This window comes from Apodemus sylvaticus, chromosome 9 (assembly GCF_947179515.1).
Source record: "Apodemus sylvaticus chromosome 9, mApoSyl1.1, whole genome shotgun sequence".
Classification (NCBI taxonomy): domain Eukaryota; kingdom Metazoa; phylum Chordata; class Mammalia; order Rodentia; family Muridae; genus Apodemus; species Apodemus sylvaticus.
The window spans coordinates 112,980,001-112,992,990 of NC_067480.1; the positions used below are offsets into that span (position 1 = coordinate 112,980,001).

Below are 12,990 nucleotides of genomic sequence, written 5' to 3' on the forward strand. Positions count from 1 at the left end.
GATTTCGAGGCCAGCCTGGCCTACAGAGTGAGTTCCTAGACAGCCAGGGCTACACAGAGAAATCCTGTCTTGAAAAAAATATATTATTTTTACTAATGAACACAAAAAACATTATTGTTTAATTAGTCTCTGTAGGTGCCGTTGTAAGAACTGGCTGCTTGGGGTGGTGAATTCATTCTTTATGATTCCCTATAGGTTTGGTACCAGAGAATCTGACATTGTCCTCACGTTTCTAAAGATGTCTACACTCTTGACTTGGAGACAACAGTTACGTGGGCTTCCCAGGCCTTGCTTCTCTCTCCCATTGGCACAGAGCCAAGATGGGCAGCTCAGATATGAGGTAGGTAATGAGCTACACAGATCAAAAAGCTATGCTTTGATTTCATGGACACTGTTTCCCAAAGCAAGCACAGAGTTCTCTATGTAAGTTCTGTTAAACATTTGAGAATCACATAATACAAATTCTGTGTAAGAAAATTATTCTGAGAATTAAAAAAAAAATGGAGGTTTCATATCCTTCTTTATGAAGCCGATATGAAGCACATCTCTGATACTAAAGCCTAGTAGTGTTTTTTTTTTTCCCAAAAGGGAAATTAGGTCATTATTTCAAGTAAGCATTCCCCTTATCAGCTGAGTCAATCAATCAGCATACAGTAAAATTAAAAATGTGGCTATGTTATAATACTCTTTTGGCAGCATGCTTACAGGAAGGTCCCTAAAGATAATATTATCTGTTGATTTAATTTTCCACACTTAACAAACTAAAAAAGAAAAATGTCATTATTTTAATAGATACATACAATATCAATTAAAATTCAATATTTATGTATATCAAAAGCTTGCAGAAACCCTAGCGTGGTGGCGCATGCCTGTAATCCCAGCATTTGGGAGGCAGAGGCAGGTGGATTTATGAATTTGAGGCCAGCCTGGTCTACAGAGTTACAGAGTGAATTCCAGGACAGCCAGGGCTATACAGAGAAACCCTATCTCAAAAACACCACAAAAAAAAAAAAAAAAAAAGCTTGCAGAATATTATTCTACTACCTAAAACAAAGAAAACCCCAATAGCAATAAGAGGTGTGTTTTATTTGTTAATTATATGTGCATGTGTGTATCTGTGTGTGTGTGTGATATATGTAAGGATACTCACAGAGACCAGGGGGCTTAGGATCCACGTGGAGCTGGACTTACAGACATCGGTCCTAGGGACCAAACTCAGACCCTCTGTAGGGACAGTATGCTCTCTTAACTACTGAGCCATCGCTCCATGCCTAAATAGCAAAACTTTATAGATATTTTCTTTAAAAGAAGACAAAGATGTCTGTTATTAGCACCTGTGGTAGGATAAATGGAGTCCTACCCAAACTGCTAAGATTCTAAGCTGCAGCACCTGTGAATGATCCCTTCTACAACATAAGCTCTATGGATACCAGTCTCCTCCTAAGCACTGGGATTAAAGGTGTGGTCCACCAAGCCTGGACTTTTTCTCTACCTAGAACTTGCTCTATTCTAGGCTGGCCTTGAACTCAGAGATCTGCTTGTCTTTGCCACCTAGTGCAAAGGCTTGTACTACCATGCCTGGACGTAAATTTAGCTGGATGGGATCTTGCTCCCTTAGTTCGATTTAATCTCCTTGAACACAGGATTCAGCTCCATTTCACTTCCTCATGCCCCTTTACATTTGAGCCATATATTTTATGTTTTTCCTTTCTCAAGCTTGCTACATTTGTTTAAAATGTTCTTCCTGAGGTTTAACCAGAGGACAAAGTGTATGCCGGCCACTTCTGAGACTGCTACTCAAATGTCTGCACGGCATGTCTGCAGGGAGATTTACAAGGATTCTATTAAAATTAGTAAGAATTTAGAGGTATTTTTAGTATTTAACTAAAAAATTATATCAAAGCAATCTGCATTTCTATGCAGACAATTACAAACTGCAATCCTAAAATGTATTCAGTATAGTGTATGAACAAATCACCTGACAAGAATGTACGAGATCTCTAAATAAAACCCTAGAATCCTATTCCTATACATTAAAGACCTAAATTATAAACTCATCAGTTTTTTTCCTGCAGCAAACTGACAAACTAGTTTTAAATTTTAAATGGAAATCCAAGGACTTTGAATTGCTTAAACAATCTTGAAACTGATAAATTAAATAGGACCTAGACTAATAGATTTTAGAAACTGTTATCAAACGATAGTATGTAATTAAGACAGAAGGCTAGCCAGGTACTATGGAACCTGACTATATAGTCCCACCCACGTGGCAAGGTTAGGCAGGAAGATCATTTGTGTCTAGAAGCTAGAGGCTAGGGGGGCAACATATTCACCTAAACGAGGTAAGGAATAGAAAGGAAGGGAGGGACAGAAAAAAGGTACAAAGAAGCAAGTCAAGCCCATTCTGGGAGGAAAAACTGCAATTCATATACCTGACAATTCACATAAAAAGTTACAAAACTCCTATAAGCTAACAGAAAAACAAAAAACAAGAAAAGCTTATTTTCCACGTGAGTAAAAATTCAGGAGGACACTTCACAAAACAAGGTACACCAATGACCAAAAAGAACATGAAAACACAGTCACCATTAGATACCAGAAAAACTTCTGTTATGCTCCATGAGCTGACTTCATACCTACTAGAATAGTTACCAATAAGAAGACTAGACTGACACCAGGCTGAACATGGTGACACATGCCTCTAATTCCAGCACTCTAGGAGACAGGGGCAGGCAGATCTCTGAGTTTAAGGCCAGCCCGGTCAGCAAATTCCAGGTCAGGGGGTCTGCCAGGGATGCATACTGAAACTCTGTCTCAGAGAGAGGGGAGAGGGGGAGGGGGGAGAGAGAGGGAGAGAGAGAAGGGGGGGATGGATGGGATGGGATGGGAGGGGAGGGGAGGAAAGGGGAGGGGAGGGGAGGGGAGGGGAAGAGAGGCAGAGAGATTGATATCACAGTTAAGAATACAGCTCCGTGATAGAACATTTGTTAGGAGGCCCTGGCTAAGAATCTAATATTGATTAAACAAAAGAAAGAAAAACAAAACAAGAAAGCAGAGGTGGATTCCAGGGATCAGTGGGGACACAGAACAAAGGGAAACCTCAGGCTTTGCTGGGAAGAGTTTAGGGTGGTATAATCCCCTTGAAGAGTCTATCTGTAATTTTTCTTTTTAACAAAGATAAACCTGTAGTATCTGACTACCTCATACATTTTGCTTTCTTTTGTTTTGTTTTTATTAGTTGTTTGTTTTGTTAAAAGTCCTCAAATTCAATATGTAACTGAAGAAGACCTTGAAAGTCTGATAATGCCCCCTCCACCTCCAAGTACCAGGATTACAGGCATGGGCAGTTCTTAATGTTTCTATATGATTATGCATGATACACATCATGTTCTTGTTCTTAATAGTCTGAAAGCAGAAAACAGATGAGTTTTAGAACCATCAGGTAACGTTCACGCTAAGCACTTGCAGCCAGAGCAATCTTCCTAGCCCAGCCATTTGTGACACATTTACGATAGACTACTAGGTTAGGAGCACAAGGGTAAAAACAACATGGATGGATGTCAGAAACACTGTGGGAGCGCTACTGCTCAGTAAGTACAGACATTTACCACCAGGCCTCGGGGCCTTGGCTCCTACATGGTGGTGAAGGAAATGCACAATTCCTGCAGGTTTTCTTCTGACCTCCACACACATGGTGCCCTGGCATGCATGTGCCCTCACACATGTAAACACAAAAATGAAATAATAAAAAGCTGCATTTTCTATAAACGTCCACTTACATAAACTTCTAAAGTAGACAGCACAGATTTAAGTTGCTTTCACTCAAGAATACTTAATTTAGGAACATGGTAACTAAATGGTAAATGGCAAAAGCAACTCTCTGGGGCACAGGCAGAGTCTGTCTTGTTTAAGGCATCTGGTATCAAGGTTGAGATTTGCTATCTTAGGTTCTTTTCTATTCCTGTGACCAAACACCACGACCAAGGCAACTTATAGAAGAGTTTATTTAAAGCTGACAGTTTCAGAGGGTTAGAGTCCATGACCATCATGGTGAAGGGAAAAACATGAGGTAGGAAGGGAAGGAAAGGAAGAGGAAGGCAGGGAAAAGGAAGGTGCTAACTGGGAGTCGCACGGGCTTTTAAAATCTCAAAGCCCACTTCCAGGAATACACCCCCTAATTCCTCCTAAATAGTTCCTCCAACTAGAGACTAAACATTCAAATATATGAGTCTATTGAGGTCATTCTCATTCCAACTACCACACCTGTCAAAATTCATTAACCTGTAAGGGATGCGCCCTTCATCAGGCAGGCATACCTGTATACCTAACATATATAGTGGGGAGGCAGGACTGGGAGTTTGAGGTCAGCCTAACCTACATGAGGAGACTGCCTCCTGAAACAATAAGGGGCTCACATTTTTGACCAAAGGTATCTAGATATAACTGGAAACTAGTAAAAGGCCAGTATAGACAAAGTACACACCCAGTTTTCCCCAAAAAAGGTGAGATGGTGTAATAATCATGTAGCTTAACAGAACATATGGTAACTGCATGTGAACATAAGAAGAAGGCATGGTGAAAACTGTAATGTCAGAAGATTCCAAAGTGCTGAACCTGTTCTAGCATTTCCTGTGAAGCCCTTGACATGTCTGGGTAAGCTGATGGTTCTCTCCACAGAATTCATTTTATGTTCACAGACAGATGAACAAGAAAAAACACTGATCTTGTCTGAGGTGAGAGAAAACTAGAAACATCCCAGCTCTTCTCTACAAGACATAGTGCAACCAAGAAAATGATCTATAGGGACAAACAAGGTTGAATCTACTCATGGGGAATCTCATGGGAAGGAAATAGATCCAGGGGTGATGCGGCTTAGACCGGGCAGATGACACATGATTTTAAAGGTTTTTTTATTAGCATATATTAATTATATATGATTGGTTTCATTATCACATTTTCTTTTTTTAAATCTATGTAAGCAAAGGTTATGTGTGTAACTCACACGTATGCATGTTAATGTGTGAGTGCAAGTGTGTTCATGCCAAGACACACGTGTGGAGGTGAGAGGACAACCTCAGATATTGATCGTCACTTCCCACCTTGAAGGCTAGCTAACCTATAAATACCCACATGTACTAGTCAGGGTTCTCTAGAGTCACAGAACTTATGGAGTGGCTCTCTATATTGAGGGAATTATGATAACTTACAGTCTGCAGTACAACTCCTCAACAATGGTCAGCTATCAATTGGAGCTCCAAGAATCTAGTAGTTGCTCAGTCCCACCAGGCTAGTTGCTTCAGCTGGTCTTCTGTAGTAGATTCCAACAGATGCTCTGACAAGTAAATGCAAGCTCGGAAGAAGAGTGAATCTTCCTTCTTCCAATGTCCTTATGTAGGTCTCCAGCAGAAAGTGTGGCCCAGATTAAAGGTGTGGACAACCTGGATCTGGGACTTGCTTGTTCCAGGCTGGCCTGAACTCAGAGATCTCCTTGCCTCAGTCTCCTGGGATTAAAGGCGTGTACTACCTTGCCTGGGCCTGAGCTTTTCATGGCCACTATGCCAAGACCCAGGTCAGAAACTTGTGTCTTCCAGCCTCGAGATCTGGATCACAGGTGAGCCCTCCAATTCTGGATTGTAGTTCATTCCGGATATAGTCAGGTTGACAACCAGGAGTAGCCACCATACCATGCGTTACCCTGTCTCTAGCTCCCATCTTGTCATGGGTATACTGGGATTACAGACTTATACTACCATGCCTGGCTTTATGTGGATTCTGCAGATTTCAACTCAGATCCTCGTGTTTGTGTGGCAAATGCTTTGGCCCACTGAGCCATCTCCCTGGTCCTCATTGTGACAATCATATAAGAATATAATGTATTTTGATTGGTCAATAGTGACATAACTGTTGTGTGGGTAACCAGTCACTTTCCTATAAGATTTAAACATTAATTTTTGTGATACATATTTATAAAATAGTTACTTTCCCAAACTAGTTTAATCTTATGAATAATAAAAAAATGCATTCAGTAAACTTACTAGAATTCACAGCTTGCCTGATTTTCATTTAAAATTTCATTTTATGGAAACATCTAATTATCACATATAATTGACTGAGTCACAATTTCTGTTCATCTAAATCCAGTACTTAGTTTGCATTAAATCTACTTTTAAGGGCCATTTCTCAGGTACTGAACAGTAGCTTTGGTATTTTCTTGTTCTATGGTAGGATTGTTCTGTTTTGCTTTGGCTTATGGAGTTATACTAGAAGTGAATAGAAATATCAATTGGTCATTCTGACATTTGGACCAGAGTTCAGTCCAATGGAAAGGTGGTTAGCAATGTGGACTCTGAACCTAGAATTCTGGACTTTAAGGTGCTTTATAAAGAAGGGGACAGAACAGACAATGCTTCTTCCACAGGGAAGCTTTTTAAAAGAGATAAAGGCAAGGCTACCCTTGGAGAGATGGAGATAAAGAGGAGGGTACAGGAAGGGAGGAAAGGGGGAGGGGAGAGAAGGGGAAAAGAGAGACAGAAACAGGGCTAATTCCTTTTCTAGAAGTAAAAACTGGTCAGATGTTCATGTCTGTAGTGACAAAGCAGGGAACAAAACTCCACAACAAGGCTCCCTTTAGTGTCCCAGGGCTTCTGTGGTAGGGTTAAGATCTTTACTGAATCACTTTGGGAGGTGACTTCTCTACACTTGAGGGTATTAACTTAGAATCCATCTAGATAATACCTTGACGTTAAAAGCTTTTCAAAGAGAGGGTTTTAAAGCCTGGCCAGTAGGACACCCCTCAGTCCCAGCTACTTAGAGATTGGAGCAGGATGACTACTTGAGACCACAAGTTCAAGACAAGTCTAGGCCACTCACATTCACACACACACACACACACTCAGACACAGACAAGGAAAACTAGGTCATTTGCGCATTTGAAAAGTTAAACTTTTTTAATAAAAAACTGATGTGTCTAAATGTCTGTCTATTTCTTTATACTATGAGTGTGAGGTGCGTGTAGAGACCAGGCAGGTATGTGCTACTGATGCTGAGTCCTTTGGAAGAACGGCACGTGCTCTTCTCCACTGAGGCACTTCTGCAGCCTGGAAGCTGATCCCTCACAGGATGAGAACTAGAGTCTGAGCTCTGAGAGCAGCAGCCAGGGGAGATGTTTGGAGCTTGAGCACTGGGGCTGGGAAAGGCAAAGCACTCTGGAAAGACTGAGCCCCCGGAGCTCAAGGGTCCTACCTGAGTGATGGCAGTGGGAACAGCATGTGGCGGACACTCCCAGTGTCAACTGACAATGTGAGTTCTGGCTGTGTCTTAGCCACTTCCTTACAGTCCTAGGTGAGTCTGTGTATCTATCTACCTCTGTATAGGGTTTGCATTCCACTGTAGGTTTCCCCAGCACTGTCATCTAGCTGCCCGAGGAGAATGGGGTAGTTCAGATGGCTTCATCAACCACCATTTGGAAATTTGTTACTTGGAACTTGGAAGCTGAGGCTCCAATCCAGGCACCTTAATTTCAAAGCACAGGCCCCTTCAAGAATGGGTGGTGTGTGTGTATAACACATACAGTGTAAAGGCTGCTCCAAGCCTGGATGGGTACCAGGCAACGTATCCTGAGAACATCCTGGTTTACCCCATCAGAGCCCCAAGCACTGCGCTGGTCAAAATTATTTCTAATTCACGTCACATTCTTTTCCTCTTTTCCTTGCTTCATGTCCCTCTTTGTAGTGTGTGTGTGTGTGTGTGTGTGTGTGTGTGTGTCTGTATAGGGGAGCTGCTTGTTTGTCTAAGAGTATTGTAGCTTAGGGTAGCCTCTAATTCAAGCTGATCCTCCTATCTCAGCTTCTTGAGTACTGGGATTACAAATGCCCAGTACCATGCCTGGGCTCTCTCTTGTTTTCTGAGACAGGCTCTTGTCATATAGCATAGGCTAGCTTCAAACACAGAATTCTTTTGATTTAGTTACCTGAGTGCTGGGATTGCCTGAATCATGGGCCAGTCCAGCTCCCTTCCTCAAAACTCTGGGAAGAGAGGAGATGGCAGAGAGCTGTCCTATGACAGTTTAGTGGCACTCAGCTACACAGGGGTTGGCCCTCGCTTGTGTCCAAATCTACATTTCCCCAGTTCTACTGACTGAGGGGACACGCTGGCTTCATGTCCTCTGACTACAGAAACAACTCTAAAGTGGAGGCCTCCATCCTTCAAGGTGACTAGCCCAGGTGGAATTGGTCCTAAGTGATTCCTGAGATCGCTGCTGTGAGTCCCAAGGATAAATTCCATCACTCCACCTGTCTTGTTGAGACTCAGATACATTTTCATCAAATCAGGATATATATTTACCTGGCATAAGTTGTTTTTTCTGAAAATCACCCAGTTTAGTTACTCAATCCTGAAATTTGCTGGAAGCCAACAACAACAAATATATTAGCTTATAACCAACACTTGATCAACACAAGTACAGAAGAGGCAGTAAAAAGCTGAGCATGAAAAATAATAAAATAAAATAGATAGTCATAGAATACTGGCCTGTTCTAGTGACCTGACAGAGACAGACAGAGAGAGAAGCTAGAGGGAAGAAGACGGTTATGGTTTAATATGTCTCGATATTGCCCTGGCATAGATCTATAGCTAACTATTCCTAGCTTTGCTGATACAATGATAAAAATATAAAAACATACGTTGTTCTCTGATCCATGGGTTCCACATCTGAACCCATGGATATGGGGTTCTACTGAACTCCATATTGAAAGCATTTGTCACACAATGACATAATGTGTATCACGCTAAACTGCTATATGTGCCTGTACCAAACATGTTCATCTAGATGGCTTAAAGCATATGGCACCACTGGTAGATGTTACATACAACTACTGCAGCATCTTATATTCTATAAAACTTAAGCCCCAAAGAGTAGGTATCCATGGAGAAGCCTGGAACACAAATCCATAGATACTTGGCATGACTGTGTACATATGTCACATATATGTACTATACACTCACCTACAGTGTATGCAGTTACCGTACAAATGGTGTATGAACCTTGATGTGTGTACACATGTAGGACTAGTGAGCACCTAGGATATCATACATCCTAAGTGAGTTACAGCAAGTGTTATAACTGAAGGAGCAAGGGGTGAGGGGTCCTGGAAAGGAGGAGGGTGGTAATTGGGGTCTCTCGGTACTTACCACCTAACACTCTTCTCAACACAGAACCTTCAAACACTAATAAAGAATCGTCTCGTGCCTATGAGATGTCTTATTCACATTACTTTTGCTGAATTTTTAATTTATTCTATAGCAGCTACCTGACTATGAAGAAAATAATCCTGATCTCAACTGTTCACAAAGACTTCTACAGTAATCTTAAGGCAGGAAGCACTCAGACTTACATGGGGTAGCCCCACACTGAGTGTTTAGTTTTGCATGCATTTTGTAGTCATATATTTTCAAAATAGTAAAACAGGGTTTTTACTGTGTGTTTGCCACAGAGGAGATGAGTTGTAAGATCTGAGCCAAATTATTCTGCAAAACCCAAGCACTTGGCTGCCACCAATGATGCCTTTACTTTCTAAGAAGGAAGGCCCTGACCAGGACAGCACGCCTACCCCACCCACTCAGATCGCCCTGGCTTTCATAAAGGACCAAATGTTCGCACTGATAATAAAGGCTGTTAATTAATTGTTAAAAACAGAAATGTTAATTGAAAGTCAGGTCTAGAAAATATATGTATTGTTTTCAAAACCTTTCATGTGCATTTGTGCTGAGCCCCTACTCACTTGGGCAAGATTAAGAGAACAAAACAAAACAAAACAAAACAAAAAAACAAACCCAGGGTCTCATGCAGCCCAGGTTCCCTTCTAACTTGCTATGTAGCTAAAGAAGACCTTGATTTTCAGATCCCTTTGTTTCTCTCCACACATGGAGGAATTATAACCACTACACCTGGCTCTAAGCAGCACTGGAGCTAGACCTGAGGTGTGCAGTCATGCTAGGCCGGCAGTCTACCCACTGAACTACATCCCCAAGTCCCACAGGTGCTTTTTGCAGTTCTACAACTAGAAGAAGTTGCTTGTGAAGCACAGTACCAACCTTTGTCTCTAGAGAGTTTAGGCCAAAGCTGAATTGGCCGTACAAGCCTGCAAAAGCTCTGTCCCCAACTCTAGGGCCAGAAGATGTCAGCTCAGATATGACAGGAGGAAGGCTGGCAAAGAAAATAAGGCCAAGAGTCGTACCAGGTCTTACCGATGAGCTGAACATGCACACCTTGTGATGTGCAGTGAACTGGAATCCAGAATCCACAGCCTAACTCCACGGGAAAGCCTCCACAGGGTCGAAGGTCGCTCAGATCACAGAACTATGAATTGTCAGAGGAGAAGCATAACACTCTCATTTTTATTAGTGAACAATCATTTACTGTGTTTCTGCTAAGTGCCAGGTCTTCAGAGAGATGCTTCCCATGGATTTTTCTTATGAGAATCACACACCTTTTGTAAAATCAGCCCTACTTGGAGAATACAGCAGATAAGGCAGGCAGGGCCTTGAGTAACCTAGGCTGGTCTCAAATACAGAGCCATGGCTGGCTGGCGATGGTCCTGAATTCCCTGGCCAGCTACCTCTATCTCCTAAATGCACCACACCTACCTATTAGCCTTGTTTTGGCCAGGAAAATGGCATCCAAAGGTCACTGTTAGGAAGAGACTGGAGTGGGATTTAAACTCACAGCCTCACCCTCATCATGGCAATGGAGTGTGGAGAACCAGGCTCTCAGAAATGTCCTGTGAGCTGGGTCTTGGGGATTCTGGTCAAGCACTGCCTTTTACTACACACCATAGTGACAGTTGCTTGGTGAGCAGAAATGAGAGGAAAAAGAAAAGGAAGCAGCTGCCCACATGTCTCTTCCTGGACCCTGGAGCTGTGAGTCCTCCGCTTTGCTGACCAAGAAAGAATCATGACCACCAGCATGAGGGTACAGCAGGCACCACACCAGCCACTCACTGCCCAGCCACCTCCTGTCCCATCGCAGGGCAGCCCACACTCCTCCGAGTCTTCCCTTGCCACCACTTTAATACCAATATTGCCTGCTTGCCCTCCTGACCCAGCACGCCCTACCCGAAGCACATGAGCGCTCAATCTTATCTGCTCAGACTACAGCCCTCAACTAAGAAGCACGGAGTGAACTCCGCTTTGTACCATCTAAATTGTACCCCCGAGCAGCGACCCCTCAGACTCAACCAACAACCCTTTCACAGAAGCAGCACCAGGAGACAGCTCGGGCAGCCTCACGAAGCAGGGGGAATCAGCAGAAGGCATGGAAAGGAAAAGTTCCCTGGGTTGCAGCTCCCAAGCCCCTGACCCAGCGGCGGTAAAGACTGGGGCCAGGGGCTGAACACAGGCCTCCTCGCCCCTGGCCAACACTTCCTTTTCTAATCTCCTAGTCTCTCAATTCAGACCCAAGCCTGACCCCAATTTCAACTCCTAAGCCACAGACCTCAGCAAACTTCAATTACATCACGCACCCCAACCCTTCCACTTGAAGGGTGGAGGCAGACCAGCACGATCCTTCCCGATGCCCATCTTTCTCCCCAGAAACGCAAGTTCAAGGACGAGGTCTCTCGGATTCTCCTCTCCCTTACGCTGACACACCCCCAGACCACGGCGTACACAGTGACCCCGCACGGGTGACCACCCCCGATCCCTAAAGCCTGCACGCCGGCCCGAGGCGCACCTGGCCCAGTCAAACAGGCACCCGCCTGCTCCCGCCCCGCTGCACCTGCGCGGGCGCCCGTCAGAGCGGGTCGCGCACCCGCCGCTCCCACGGGCGGACCCTCGCTTCTCACCGGCGTAGCGCAGCCGTCCCGCGCCGCCAGCGGCCTGGGGCACCGCCGCCCGCTCCGGCCGCGGCTCCTGGGCTGCCGGCCCCGCCGCCGCCGCTTCCCGTCACGTGGGCCGCCGCCCGGCGCCGGCGGAGGGCGGGCGCTCGCCGGTGCCCAGGCCGCTGCGCGCCGCTGGGGGGCTCCGCGTCAGGGCCCGGCGGTCGGGAAGGAAGGCGAGCGGGCGCGCGCGGGGGACGGGCGGGCGAGTGCGCGGGCGGCGCAGACCCCGACCGCAGCGCTCCGGAGGGGAGCGTCTCCGCCGCCGGCCTGGGAAGCGCGGAGGAAGCGCCACCTTGTCTTCTCCAAGGCTGTGCACTCCATGGCTGGCTGCTTCACAGCTGCGCTGGTCCGGTGGAAGCTCGGAGAGGCGCCTCCTGGACGGACGGGTAGACGGACTACCAGCCCGGCCCCTTGCTGGACGTCAGTGTGCCAATGGGGGTGAGGGGCACGGCTCTTCGGTTCCTCGGTCTCCTGCTAGTCCGGGCAGAAGGAACGCCAGTCCCGGAGGGGAGGAGCATATTTGCCGGCAATCCCTTCGGAGCCGGGAGTCCCGGGTAATTCCACTCGGTTCTTTTAGGCCAGCCCACCAGTGGTCACTCCTTTGTGTCAAGCCGTAAAGAATGCTAGAACCCTTCTTCCTTATAGAACCAATACCCAGTTTCCTGATGAAGAGTTATAAAGTTCTTCCAGAGTCATCAGTGCTGCCGGTGCACAACAAAAGCCAGGTTTCTCCAGTTATTTCCCTTGACTTGAGAAACCGCTAAGGAGGTGGCTAACATCGCTGCCTCCGACCCCGTCCCCAGAGGTGGTAGGAAAGATACCATCCAGGCCCCAGAGTGGATAATAAAACATACTGTTCTGTAGCGTTGTTTCAAAGGAGGAAGGCGTGTAGGGGTGAGGACTTAGAAAGACCAGCTACAGAGGGGACCTCTACTGACTATAGACCCCAAGTTCAGTGCTGCTTAATTTCTACCCTTACCAGGTACCACCTCAATTTCCGCATTTTACTGAGGCAAAGATGTAAATGACTTATCCTGAATCTTTCACTAGTAAGTGTCAGAGCAAGAACTTGAAATGTGTTTGTAACATAAAATTAAGTCCTACTGATTACATA

At 45.0% G+C, this 12,990-nt stretch overlaps 1 protein-coding gene across 4 annotated transcripts in view; it reads right to left on the reverse strand.

Moving 5' to 3' along the window:
- The window catches only part of Tgfbrap1 (transforming growth factor beta receptor associated protein 1), a 52,776-nt gene that overhangs the window by 36,183 nt on the left and 3,603 nt on the right, over window positions 1-12,990 (reverse strand). Inside the window, exons 1-2 of one of the 4 annotated variants that reach the window (XM_052193233.1) lie at window positions 11,841-11,912; window positions 10,236-10,357 (exon numbers count right to left, since the gene is read on the reverse strand). The exons of 1 other annotated variant lie outside the window; for it this stretch is intronic. In XM_052193233.1, the coding sequence (XP_052049193.1) occupies window positions 10,236-10,260 (25 nt within the window). In that variant the 5' untranslated portion in view covers window positions 10,261-10,357; window positions 11,841-11,912. Of the gene's footprint in view, window positions 1-10,235; window positions 10,358-11,840; window positions 11,913-12,990 lie in introns of those variants that run through there. 2 more of the 4 variants (XM_052193235.1, XM_052193234.1) reach the window with 2 other exon arrangements.